This window comes from Eretmochelys imbricata, chromosome 2 (assembly GCF_965152235.1).
Source record: "Eretmochelys imbricata isolate rEreImb1 chromosome 2, rEreImb1.hap1, whole genome shotgun sequence".
NCBI classification, from domain to species: domain Eukaryota; kingdom Metazoa; phylum Chordata; order Testudines; family Cheloniidae; genus Eretmochelys; species Eretmochelys imbricata.
In genome coordinates, this window is record NC_135573.1 from 49,159,803 (window position 1) to 49,174,349 (window position 14,547).

General features: G+C 40.2%; 1 protein-coding gene across 5 annotated transcripts in view; it reads right to left on the minus strand.

Annotated features, from left to right (window-relative positions):
* The window catches only part of LRRCC1 (leucine rich repeat and coiled-coil centrosomal protein 1), a 37,640-nt gene extending 23,295 nt beyond the window's left edge, over positions 1–14,345 (minus strand). For 3 of the 5 annotated variants that reach the window (XR_013345117.1, XM_077810072.1, XM_077810071.1), the window contains exons 1-7: positions 14,063–14,345; positions 12,079–12,284; positions 11,579–11,644; positions 7,901–8,068; positions 5,050–5,219; positions 4,721–4,948; positions 2,627–2,829 (exon numbers count right to left, since the gene is read on the minus strand). Coding sequence is in view for 4 of the 5 variants with exons in the window: in XM_077810072.1 (XP_077666198.1) it covers positions 2,627–2,829; positions 4,721–4,948; positions 5,050–5,219; positions 7,901–8,068; positions 11,579–11,644; positions 12,079–12,284; positions 14,063–14,121 (1,100 nt within the window). In the remaining variant the exon portion in view is untranslated. Of the gene's footprint in view, positions 1–2,626; positions 2,830–4,720; positions 4,949–5,049; positions 5,220–7,900; positions 8,069–11,578; positions 11,645–12,078; positions 12,285–14,062 lie in introns of those variants that run through there. The other 2 variants (XM_077810073.1, XM_077810074.1) reach the window with 2 other exon arrangements.
* Between the last annotated feature and the right edge of the window lie 202 nt (positions 14,346–14,547).

The window sequence follows — 14,547 nt, forward strand, 5'->3', positions numbered from 1 at the left end:
GACGGCAGAGGAGGGGCTGGGGGAGCCTCCCCGGCCGGGAGCTCAGGGAGCTGTAACAATTTTTACCAAACAGGTTCTAAAACTGGTTCAAAATTTAACAACCGGTTCACGTGAACCGGTGCGAACTGGCTCCAGCTCACCACTGCCCTCACCCCTTAAACCGGATCTAGACTACTGCGGCAAATTGATCTAAGTTACACTACTTCAGTTACGTAAACAACACAACATAACTGAACTAGCTAGATCCACTTACCACAGTATCTACACTGTGCTGTGTCGATGGGAGACACAGTCCTGCTGACCTACCTTAGTCTTTTAGGGGAGGGGGCGTACAGAAATTGATGGGAGAGTGCTCTCCAATCGATTTAGCGTGTCTTCACCAGATCTGCTAAATTGATGCCACGCATCGACTGCAGTAGTGCTGATTTAGCTCCGTAGTGAAGACATGGCCTTAGTTTCTTTTTGAGCTTTCAATTAAGCCAGCTGTGCCAATTTCCACCCCACCACCCCCATCAGAATGTTGCACAATACTAAAATTAAATCTTTCACATAGTTTGTCAGCAGTTACCCTTATCAAGCTTGTAAACTTATCAAAAATGCTGTCAAATTAGACAAGACCTATTCTGCATAAGGCCATATCAACCAACATGATTTTTTTTTTTTTTTAACTGACTGCAACCTATACCAATCTTTCCCCCATTTTGTTTGGGATCAGCGTCAGATTAACAAACCTAAAGTTATCTGGGTCAACCTGTTTAACCTTTCTAAATATATGTACATTAGCTTTTTTCCAGTGCTTAAAACCAAGTAAAGTAAGAACATCCGTGTTGTTTGGTTCTTTGTCTACAAGCCTATTTCCAAGGAAATTAGGATCTTTAAGAGTAGCCTCAGTAAGCAGAACATTTTGACTAATTATGCCCATCTGCAGCTCCCCCTAGTTTCAACTAAATAAAATATTCTCATTTCCTGTGCTAAAATGGTTTTGTGAAATGTATTTTATCCCAGATGTGACAGCACTACAGTATTGTTTCATCCACGACTTGTGTCGAATTTACAACTGCATCCACATAGAGTCCCAATCATTTCAATGGGGCTCTGAGGACACAGTTGCAGGATCAGGACCTAGTTTGTAAAATGCTTTGGGATCCTTCGTTGAAATACACTATACACATGTAAGACCTATCACACTATTACAGTATTTGGGTAAATGAATATTTATGCTCTTGAACAGTGGTTCTCAACCTATTTACCATGGTGGGCCACATATACAGCTCTCTATGCGTAATGTGAGCAGCAACCACAAAATATAAATATATATATATATATATATATATATATATATATATACATATACATATACATATACATATATACACACATATATACACACACACACACACAAACATATATACACATACATACTACCTGTATGACCCTGAGGATGTCACATGGGCTGCAGCTGTGCTGATTGGGCCACAAGGGACCCGCGAGCTGAGAACCACTCCTCTGTATCTGTTTAACAAACTTATCATATTTTCACTGTGATTTTCAAGTTTCTTGAGAATGTCCTAGCATAGTTAGAAATTGCCCTCCTGTAAAAATCAAGTAGTTTCTAAAGTATGCTGTCTGACCTACATTGACATTTTCTTACAAGCGTGACTGAAAGTTCTAATGATCAAAGGCAGCACTGAAAGGAAGGTTCTTTGCCTTCATGTGGGGTCACTCTAGAAGTACTGATGAACCAAAATACTATAACATTTGTCATAACACGTTAAGTACCACTCTGTCCACAGGGTTTTACTTTAAAGGGAAGCTACCTGCATGTATTGAGGGAAAAACAGTTCAATACAATCTGTCATCACAGCCATCTACGAATGCAATACTTCCCACAGTATGGGACATGACCCTCTATGGGAAGCACAAAGGACTATCCAGGGATGTATGGACAGATTACATTTGTTTCTTCAGAGTCTGAGCTTTCATTAAAAAAGTCTTTAGTTGTCATGGTTATGGAGAGAACCTTTAAAAACATGACAAGTACATCAGTGTAGCAATGTCTGCTTCAGTTTGCATGGAGTCTAAAGCAGCATGTGGTATGAACTGTCCTGTTCATTTAAATGGAGTTAACTCAGATGCTAGTGAGGATGTTTCAGATGTCAGCTTTGTTAATTAACCATTCACTATGCAAAGCATGTAAGAAAAGAAAAAGTTAAATTAAAATCTGCACCAATCTACCCCATCATTTCTCAAAGTGGGAGGCATGAAAGGCTAATATTAAGGAAAAAAAGAGGCAGAATATGGAGTTAAAAAAAAACTAAAGTAAAAAACAAAAAAAAAAACCCCAACCATGATGGGATTACAGGAAGAACACAACAACTGGTTGATTGTATTTTCCCGCTGAGGAAAAGCTTTCAGAAGTTTAAGAAACATTGCACTAACCAATGAAGAGAACATGAATGAAATTTCTAAGAACTGGGAACTTCATTAATGCTATAAAAATCACCACCACAGGCATCATGCATCTTTATCACCTCAAATCCTGAATTCGTTCAGGTCAACTTAAAATTTTGTAAGTACTCAATCTTTTTAAATCTTTTGGGTATTTTGGTGTCTGATCTGAATGTACCTGTCAGTTACGTTGCCTTTCAGATGATTAGCATGGTGCTTAGTAGACAAAGTAGATTTACGATAATTAGGGATCTTGCTTCTTTTAGCCAGCTTTCTGTTATTCTCTTTTCCACTTTCACACTCACTCTCAGAAGTCAGATCTGTGTCTCTCTTTGCTTTGAGAACTTTCAAAGGAGTGCCTGTTCTTGAACAATTAGACACCTAAGAACAAAAACAAGTTGTTAGTCCAAAAAATATAAAAAATAAAAAATTACTTAAGTAGTTTCTAAAGTGTTTTTTTTCAAATCTACTTTGAAGGATTAGGGTTTTGATAGAAATAGATTTACTGTTTGAGGGAACTGGGATTATTTAGTCTGCAGAAGAGAAGAATGGGGGGGGGGGGTGAGGGGATTTGATAGCTGCTTTCAACTACCTGAAAGGGGGTTCCAAAGAGGCTGGATCTAGACTGTTCTCAGTGATAGCAGATGACAGAAGAAGGAGTAATGGTCTCAAGTTGCAGTGGGGGAGGTTTAGGTTGGATATTAGGAAAAACTTTTTCACTAGGAGGGTGGTGAAGCACTGGTATGGGTTACCTAGGGAGGTGGTGGAATCTCCTTCCTTTGAGGTTTTTAAGGTCAAGCTTGACAAAGCCCTGGCTGGGATGATTTAGTTGGGGATTGGTCCTGCTTTGAACAGGGGGTTGGACTAGATGACCTCCTGAGGTCCCTTCCAACCCTGATATTCATTAGTTCATAGAATCAATCATAGAATCACAGAAGATTCCACATACAGTAGTTACATTTCTCCCCCTTTGTCAGCCAACCATTTCAGCCTTTGCTCTCATGTTGGAAACCTAGCTATGCTGGCAGAACAGTGTGCCAGATCATGGGTAATTGCTTACTCATTACTCTTTGAAACTTCTGCAATTACCAAAGAAGGTTGTTAAAAAGTTGTTTCTCATAAGGAATAGTTAAAACTCTAAACTACTTTCAGTTCACATGAAAGGAAAAAAAAATTCCCCAGTATAAAGTTATCTGACAACAAGGTTATAAACAAACATGGGAATAAAGTATTCTAATAATTTGCTCCCTCATCAGGATAGAGGAACTACAAAATTGAAGACCCTCTATTTTAGTTCAGCCCATCTTCTAAGGATTAGGGCCCAGCATTGAACAAAGGTATGCGCCCCCAAATCATGCCCCCCTTCTACCCAGTGAAATTATACTGGTTCAACTCTACAGATGTAGGTGCCAGAGAGCACTTTATGTATTAATTTATCTCATCAAGTTTGTTCATAACTAGAGATCATAGAAATGTAAGGCTGGAAGGAACCGCAAGGAGGTAATCTACTCCATCCCCTCCACACTGAGGCAGAATTAAATATACCTAGATAAACATTTTATCTGGGATGGGCTAACTTATTCTTAAATACCACCAATGACAGCCTGTTCCATTGCTAAATTATACTTAGGAACACTTTCCTAACATCTACTGGAAATCTCCCTTGCTGAAAATTAGTTCTAGTCCTACCCTTGGCGGACATGGAAAACAACTGCATCTATTGCTTGTGTGCATTTAGTCAAGCTCTTATAAATATGCCAGGGACATCATGTACTACCATTAAAAAAAAAACCCCAAAACAAGCGAACAAAAAACCACCACCACTATACACTGGAAAATATCCCTTCCACCCCCAAAGGTAAATTCAGACTGATTGGGCCATTATTTTGTACCATTAACAACTTTCACAGTGCTAGGATTTTACCACTTTTCATATTTCTAACTGGTTTGTGGCATGTGTAAAAAGATTAAGAAAAATATTAACGTCATACCCATATCATACCCAGATAACAGACAGCATAATGAACTAAATGGACCACACATTTGATCCAGTATGCAAATTCCTATGATCTGTTGTAAGTATTGTCTATAGTTTTTCAAGTTTATGAATGTTCTTATATTGTCCCCTCATCACTTGTGGCACCTGATTACCTCCAAAATGAGTGCACATACATTAATATACACATCTCTTTCCTCACTCTGCCACACCTATATCAGCCAGCAAGATGCACATCTGAAACATAAAAAAGGCCTTTATGTAAATGTGATGTACCTTAAGACTAGTAACCTTCTGCAAGAGCTGTGAAATTTGATCCTCTAGTTTTTTGATCCTCATCTCATTGTATAAGTCATTATCAATTTTAGCCCTTTCTGGTTCTGAAGAGGAGACTGGTTCTGAAGAAGAACTGAAGGTGCTTTGTGTTGGTATACTTGCACGTTGTCGAAACCGAGCTAACACCTTATCAATATGAGGGGTGATCACTCGCAAATTAACACAACTCTTAAATAAATAAATAAAAAAAAGAGATTCAATAATCATATCCAACATAGCAGTAATTAAATTCGTACAGTTTTTACACTTGAAAATAGCAGTGAGAGCACCTGTTCTTCATGGCAGGGGACACTGGATGAAACCAAACAATCCAAGAGACCTTCTAAACACTGCAAATCTGATGAATTCTCTTCTGTCAAATTTACTGGTTCACCAAATACATTCCTTCCATCTAGGACTGTTAGCTGAGGCAAAGTCTGAAGAATGCTCTCTCTGTAACCTTTAGGGATGAATTATTCATAAATTTATTTCAATTTAAATATAAAAAAAGATACCTGCCGGATTCTAGGCACCCTACCTTCTATTAGAATATATAACATTAAAAGCAAGAAGAGCCACAAATGCCTTCCCCCAATATAAAGCAGCCAGTCAACAGGAAACATTACAGAACAAAATCCTCCAGGAACTTGATAGGTGAAGTCTTACTACATTGGGCTTTTTTTGCACTATTGTAGCTACAGTGACATAACTGCACTGGGTAAACCCCAGTGTACAGATGCTACACCAATGTTTGCATGAGGATTGAATAAAACTACCTTGTATGTCCTGGATATGTAAGAAAAAATAAAAGACATGTTTTGATAAACCAACCGATTTATTAAGTAAAAGGAAATATTATCTGTTGTTAGGGAACTGAAGTGATGATGACTAGAAGCAATCTCCTTTAAGATTTCAGACCTAGTGAATCTCATCCTCTCACAGCTAGTTTTTATTCACAGATTGGAACAGGAAAACAAGCTTTACTGCTTTTTCAACGCCCAATAAGTTTCTTAACTTTCAATAAACTGGTCATTGACTTGAACTAGTTAGATAAACTGAAATGAAGAAAATATTCTCTGTGTAACAGATACTGCAACCAGATATATTATCTTTGTATTAAGTTTATTACTATTTTGTGAATCACTGTGGGTTAGGAATTTTATTTCACTCCACAGGGGAACGTTACCACAGCTGTTCCAGGAACTAAAAACAGCGTGGGGTGATTACTGCAGTCCCTGGGATTCTACATAGCTCCAGAGAAGGATCACCCTTGGGGTGGTTGATATATACTGTTCAAACAGGTATCAGAGGCCCAAGAAAAAACAAAACCCAAAACGTTTTTTGGAACAAAAAGACTTCATTTAACATGACAGAGGGACTTTCCTTTTGGTTTCAACAAACAGGCATGATCTGTGGTCCAAGAGTGATCTAGCCCACCTGAAGAGCTGGAAGAATTAAACCTGCCATGGTCCCCATAAGACTGATGTGTGATATGTTTAGTATTCGTCTACATTCTCTGTATGCTTTTGTACTTAAATAAATGTACTCTGCTTTGAAAGAGCGGTTTTACCAGAACCTGTCACTGTCATTGTCCAGGGGCTGGATGTTTGTCAAGCCTGTGTGGAATAAACATAGTGAAGTGAAAGTGCAGCCTAAAACCGCTGCTCAGAAAGGAGTGGGACGTGGGTCCCTGCCCAGAGAGAAGTGACAGAGAGAGGAACCTGAGGGGCATTCCTGGAGCAGACCACAGAAGGTTGAGTAACTCCTTGAAACTGACACTTACCACCTGCAAAAGAAGCTACTGCTGTCAAAAGCTGATATAGCACTTCAACAAACTGGTTCCAAGTGCTTGGCCAGCAACTTCAGTGCTTAGCTAGAGACTTCAGCGACTCCACCAGTGGTTTCTTTACAACTTCAGCAACAAACATGTACTGCTTTAATATTAAATTTTATTTCAATGGTTTTAACATAGCTTGTCTTCATTTGAAATGGTTTATAAAAAAAAGTAATTTAAAATAAAAATTTTTTTCTATTTTTTTGTTTTTAAATTGCTGATTGTTTAACAGATTTTGCACAAGCTTTCCAAAAATGTCATCTCTGTGCAGAAACCAAAACATGGATCACTGTTTGGACTGAAGTTAAGATTTTGTACAGTATGAACCTGCAATTCCAGAAGTATACTACAGAAACTGTTTTTTCAACATTAACTACAGTGTTCACTATTGGCAACCGCTATAAACACCTTCATGCTAAAGGTAACTGAAATGTAACTCACAAATTTTCAGCATAATATTTATCCAAGGCATTCTTTCTTTAATAAGATTTTCAGTTTAAACATGTCATCTTTAAAAATGCATTTTCCTAATCAGCATACTACATATTAAGTGTAATTATTTCCTTTAATTCACAATTTCAGTTCAGGCTCACCGTGTTCTGGAATGGTACCACTGAATACATTGGGACAAACTTAGCGCTTGGAGGATCAAAATTAATTCCCCATGAGATGTGTGAACGACTGATAACTCAAGTATTATCACTCTCATCACCAGCATGCAGAACATAGTCATATTTTAGTTATACCATGACACTTCTCAACATGTTCAGAGAGCACCCCAATACAATTCTATGCAGGAGCTGAAGAAAAAAAAAATCTCAGTTCCCAAATTTTGTCCAGTGTGGTCCACATTTTAATAGAGACTGTTTCACAGAATTCCTCTATGCCCATTTGCAACTGACTAAAATCCCTGCTACAGCAACACCAGATGACCAGCCAGTTCTCAGCTGACCTTTGACAACTGCTGCTTTTGAAAATAAACAGTTTCTCTGATCAGGCCTTAATGTTTAAATGTAGCAAAAAAATTATATATATAAAAAGACGACTTTCAGCATGCATGGTACATTGTATAAGTAGAAAGGAAGAAAAACTTCCATGGTTTTGACAACATGAATCAGGGAGTAGAGAGATTTGATCACAAAGGTCACCACAGTATGACAGAATTTAGGTTTTTTGATGGCTGGCCATAATTTATGAATCAAGCTACTAGTTGCAGAAACTAGATCACAGGATTATAAGACACAGAAGCCACTGATGTTTGGACAGTAACTAGAATTCAAAGTAATTATCTAGTATATTATTCATACCTGTTGTGTCACAGACTGGATTGCCCTTTCCATTTTTTTCTAAATTAAGACTGGTCAAGAAGTGCAGTCCCATCATACATTGAAGTAAATGGTTAATACTGCTTATGCAGTTGCTGTGGAGATCAATGTGACTAATTTTATGACTGGTTCCACGAAGGTCCAGAAATCCTGTAAAATTCAGAAAAATACAAAGCAGCGGCTTCTATTACAAACAAGTATTTAAGAACAAACATTTCCTAAGTTGGTATAAGGCATTTTACAGGAAAGCTAACAACAACAAAAATATATTAAAATATTTTACGCCCTGAAATTATCCAACATTTTGCCCCACTTCCGTCTTAAGGTTTATCCATTATAAGACAATACTGCATGAATGTTAATTTTGAGAAGTAACTTTTAAAAGGGATTATATTGTCAGTTTAAAAAAAATTAGTTGTTTAAAAATAGAGAATATTTTGCCTGAAGATCTATTTTAGTAAATGCAAAATGCGTTACTAAGGTCGCAGTTTACACTCTACTCAGCTTAGTTAGGGCCAGCCCTTAGAATAAAAGTTATATTTATTATATAAATGAATGCTTAAAGAGATGTAGGATTAAAAATGTGACCAAAAATAAGTCTAATCACACTTCTTATTTTGGAAATAGTTAACTGAAAAGGTTTTTATCTTAAAAAGTTTACTGTACTTCTATGGACATTGTAAATAATACAATAGAGCAGCTCCAGGGAGGCTACTTCAGTGGATGTAATCCTTCATGGGAATTTACACAGCAGTAGATCCCCCTATTCCACCCCAACCAACTCCTCCTCCTCTCCCCCCCCAAGCACTATAACACAGGAAACTTACATAAAACAAGGCTCAGTACCATGAAAACAGTGCTCCCTCATGTCTAGTTCCCACTACCTCCAATTCTGCTGCACGTGTACTCTCTGCAGCCACTAAGGTGGGGAACTGGGAGCTGAAAGAGGTGGTGGGGGGGAGAAAAGAGCCCACCAGGAGCCTATTGGGCAGACAGGTTCCTAGGAGGGAGCTGCCAGCGAACTGAGACACCAGGCTCTCAGCTCCCCACACTGCCCCTTGTAGGTCGGTGGAAGCGTTCCTGGTGAGGACATGCACCACTGACCCAACAAGGGAAGTACAGACATGCACCACCAGAGTAATTACTGCGTGGTTGTAAATTAAGTTTTTAGTGTAGACATACCCTACGAAGAAGTCTGTATTTGCCTCACAGTTGTGAAACTTAGGTCATGATCCTGCAAGGTGCTTGTAAAAGTAAGCCCTGTGTCACCTGACTACATATTAATTCATGGCTCCATCACTGGATTATATATTTCAGTATTCATGGCCAAATTGTGAGGATTACAAATCTACAGATTTAATTAAAAAGAGACAGTAAAATTGACAAGAAGTTCATTAAAAGAATGTTGAGCATCTGACAAAAGACAACAAAGCTATTTCTATAGTTATTTGCTATACACGGGTAAATTTCACAATAATGTGAAATATTCTTCAGTGGATATGTATTATATTTGCAAATCTAAGTGAAGGTAGCTAATGAAGTAAGTATACAAAATTTACATAAATGCAGTATTTTAGACTTTGGTTCTCAAGGTCTAAATACAGCCCATTAGTATGAGAACACATCACAGATAAGCAGCAACTATGCTTATGTTCCTGCCTAGTAATACCTCAGTTGCTGCTGGCCTGCTGAAAGAGGACAAAGTGATCCCTAGTTGACCATACATAATTCACAGATGCCAAGGCCACAACAGACCATTGTGATCATCTAGTGAGTCCGACCTCCTGCATAACACAAGCTATGGAACTTCCCCAAAATAATTCCCACAGCAGATCTTTTAGCTCTTGATTTAAAAATGTTCAGTGATGGAGCACCCACCAGGATTATTATTACTGAACATACATAAATCCTCTGGTGAGACTCCATCACTTTTCTCTTTTCAGAGGTCCCAACAGCAACACATCCCCACCCCCAACTACCAGCCCTGATCTCCAATAATCCCATCACCCACAACCCATCTCCAAAAACTAGTGACAATCCCCTAATGAGATCAGCCACATGACCCCAAGGAACAGCCCCCAGCCCCAAATCAAAATAGCCTCAAACACCCCCCCCACCAGCCCCAGTGCTGTCTTCAAAACATTTTCCTCTCCCCAGACCGACCCTGCCCTTTTCCTCCCTGGCGGACTCCAAACAAATCCCAGACGGTGCCCAGCGGGGACTACCAGCACCTTTTCTGCAGATGTTGGACCAGCGGCTACTGGATCCTGAGTCCAATCTAGAGTCTGCCCCCCAGCGGTTCTATGCCCAGCTCGGCTCCTTCTCTTCTCTGCCCCCCACCCCCATCCCAGCTCTGTTCCCCAGCAGTCCCATGCCTGGCTCTGCCACCCCCTGTCTCCTCCCAGCCAGCCCCAGCCCAGCTCCTGCCCCCCGAGCCACCCGCAGTCCAACTCTCCCCCCAGCGGTCCTATCAAAAATCACTATGGTACTGTGATGGGAAGGCCAGTTCAATTGACAGGGCTGCAATGTCTGCAATTTCCATACACAATGGCATTGCATCAGCCTAGACTACATCACTGAAGACAAAATTAAGTGCAAAGATTTCATGATGTTGCTGTCACAATAGTAGAGGCAACACACATTCCATGTGTAAATACATTTGTGTGTCAATGTCAGGCTTGGATGCTTTGTAGATGATAAATATTGCAAGCACCACTGGGAACATTTTCTCTATTTAGTGCCAAGACAGCTTGATATGACTATTAAATCATTGTGTATTACAGTTAATAGCACATACTTGGAATTTGCTGCCTACATGCTGTGACCACAAGTAAGATATGATGACTACTCCGGGAAGCTAGCCTAAAAATTCATTTTTAGAGAGGCTGTTCTCTTCTGTGTTCAAAAAGTACCTACAATACAGAACATGTAGGACATCTACCTCACAGGGGTATTGTGAGGGCAAGTGATTAAAAAAAGTTATTTGGGAACCTCAGATGAAAGGTTTTACATAACAGAACTATTACAATAGTAATCTCCTGGTAATAATATTCTGTATCTGGATATCAGAGATATCAGAATTCAGAGTATCCTGAAGTGCTTTATCAAGTTGGGAAGAATTTGCATTTTACACATGAAGTTACCACAACAAGACATTGGCAGAATTGAAAATAAAACCCAGGCCTCCGTCCTGCTGTACTATTTCTGAACTCTCCCTTGTTTAAAAAATGTTGGATTTGTTTTTTCTAAAAGTGAACATAGTGCTCACTGTACATGACAGATGTCCATCATTGTCACAGCACCAAGCAACTCAAGATTCCCACTCTGCTTCAGCAAAAGCATTTAAACATGTCTACAATCTTTGATCCTCTTGTTGGTAGTATCAGCAGAGAGAACATAAGTCCATTGCAAATGATGGTTTAAGATGATTAATACATTTCACATTAGCCACTTAACTGTTTAATGGTAATTAATTTCAGCCAATTGTGACCTGGTCAGGATTTGAACCTATGATCTAAAGATTAAAAGCTTTATATTCCAATGATAGTAAATTCCTGAGACATCCAATGTTCTGCATTTCTTATCTTTTAGTTCTTTGCAAATACATTTAGTCAGATATTTTATATTACGTGTGACAACATCACTGCCAGATCCACTTACCAGTAAGATCATGTATGCGGTTGTATGACAAATTCAATTTGGTTAAATTATGTAGCTTTTCCAGTCCTAAACAAAGTGGGGGAAAAAGTTAGTGCAAGAGCTTTAAAAAAATACACAGAGATAAACATGTCTGACTGGTAAAATAAGGAAGACAGTCAGACTTGACACTATAAATGACAAATATAAACTGCGTTTATTATGATACAAACACTATGGTTGATAATATTTAAAAGGAATGAAGATCAAAGTTTATTTTAAAACTTTTTAATCTGCTTTAAATAGTCAACTGGGAAATATTGCCATGATGTCCTTTAGAATGATCTGTGTATTATTTCTTCAATTTAATCCAATATGTAATATGGGATTTTGACTTCAATGGGGGTTAAGCACATGCTTAACTTCAGTCACAGGCTTAAGATCTTCCTTGAATCAAACCTCAACAAAACTTTCAGAAAAGGCTCATAAAACGTTAAAGGGAAAGAAAACAAAAATATACTAACCCTCTACTTTTGTTATCAAATTACAGGATAAATTTAAAGTGCGAAGATTAGTCAGGGTACTTAGTCCCTCTATTTGATTTATTTGATTAGATGACAAGTCTAAATGCTGCAAATTCCAGATATGGCCAAGCCCTTCAATCCTGGAGATTTGGTTACAATGTAGGTTGATTGTGTGAAGTTCTGAACTTAGAGTTATCTCCAACAAGCTATAAATGAAAATACCCAGTATTAATTAAGATGTCTTAAGATAATTAACTTATAAAACATTTCTAAATCTCAAATTAACCAACAGTTTAAGGGGTGCAAATCACAAATTTTACACATCACTATTTACAAAAATAATATATTTTATTCAAGTAGAATAGTATACTATAGCAAATCAAAATAATCTGCCTTACATTTAAGGTTCTCAATATTTAAACTTGAAAATAATCCACTATATTTACCAGTATCCTTAGCCCTCCTCCCCGCTAAAAGTTAGTAGATCTTTTTTGTATCCGAGGACTAGTCTACACCAGCAGCACTTTAACATGGCTTGTGTAGCCGCGGCGCAGCACTGGGAGAGAGGTCTTCCAGCGCTCTAAAAAAACCGCCTCCACGAGGAACGCGGCTCCCAGCGCTGGTGCACTGTCTACACGGAAACTTGCTGCGCTCTGGGGGTGTTATTCCCCTCATGGAAGTGGATTACCAGGAGCACTGGGAGACCTGTCTCCCAGCGCTCAAGTCTGATCACACTTGGACTTCAAAGCGCTGCCGTAGGAGTGCTCCTGTAGCAGCGGTTTGAAGTTTCTAGTGTAGACGAAGCCTCAGATCAACTTAACTATTCTGCTATGGGGTGTGAATTTTTCACAGCCTACTCTTGTAGTTAAATCAACCTAATTTTTTCATTTAGACCAAGCCTACTGCTCACACGTTCTCTCATAAAAAACATGCTTAAAACAAAAATTCTGTTCTCGCCACCTACATTAACTACAATGCTGTCATCTTAAATGTGGTGGACAATTAGGAAAAACCATACAGTTTAGTTAGGGTACTAAAGAACTTGCCGTCTTGGTTTTTGTCCTCAAAGAGCAAATTTCTGTCTCTGTTCAAAAGCGTTTGTTTGACTACAGCCAGGTTATTGCCCATGCTCAAGTAAGTATAAGGACTTAGGATCTTTTTATACTGAGGGTTTATTTCTAAAAGTTTTTAAAAGACCATAAAGTCTGTGAAGCAAAGAAATGTGCTATTGTTTAGGCACTTTAATATTTAATATGCACTTAATACCCATCTTTGTAGGCAAAACGATTTAAGATTTGCTACTCTGCTTACTTTTAGAAGCTGATTTACCTGAACACCCCACTATAAAAGATTATGGAATAGTTCAAGTTACCTTGACAACAGTATCTAAGCGTGAGCACATATTAGCTGGAGCTAAAAAGCGTTAAACAGAAAGTGCAGCATTTCTAATACACTGCCTTAGTTTCTGGAGGTCACACAATGAGTACTACGGAAAACCTCTTTAAAATACAGTCTAGGGAAATGGATCACATAATCGCTATAAATGACAGACCACAGGTAGCTACAATAAATGGCAAGGGGACGTGAAGTGGATGCATGAAGAACACAGAACTTCGCAGCTCTGCCCCTTCCTGCGACTCTGCCCCGAGGAACAGGCTCGCGGGGGAGCTCTGAAAGTGCAGTGTTCAGCGTAGCCCTGGTAACACCGGGTCCCAGAGGCCCCGCTCCTGGAGGGCACCAAAGCTGACGCTATCCAGCAGCAGCAGCCCGTCTCCCCGCTCCCGTGCCCCACCGTTATCGAAATAGCGACATCATCGCTCCCTCTTCTCCTAACCCCCCCCCGCCCTCCGCACCTCCCTCGCGACAGCTGCCCTGACTCCCTGCGGCTAGGCCCCCGGGAGCCCCTCCCCACTGCTCCGCCCAGCCAGCGGGAGAAAGCCCACAACGCCCCCGGCCCCGGCGGGGCTCCCCGCGGCTCCCCCACCTCCCAATGCCTTTGTCCATGAGGCTGAGCGCCCCAGGCACGGCGCCAGCCCTCGCCATGTTGCCAGCGGCTCCGCCGCGCTACGGGAGGCGGCCAAGGAGCCAGCAGCGGATTCTGGCGCCTTTCCCTTTAAAGCTCCCCGAATCCAACGGCATCGCTGGGAGTGGGCGGGGCCCGCGAGTTCCAAGCTTTACGGATGGGTCAAAGGTCGTTACGACATAGAGCCGTAAAGCAACCCCGCAGCAGGAGCCGTCGCGCTTCCTCTTCCTCCCCTCTCAAAAAGAGACCGGTTGGGCCGCCTCTGGAACAAGTTCCCCAAGCCTTGTAGTTTGTGAGCATGCGCATTAACGAGTGGAACGTGGCTCTGTCCGCCCTTGTGTTGGTCGGGCAGCTGGGGCCGCTGGCCTATGGCCTGCAGCATGACTGGGCGCCTTAACCCCGAGCGCCCCGAGTGTAGACACGGCTGCTGTAGCCCCTGGTCACGC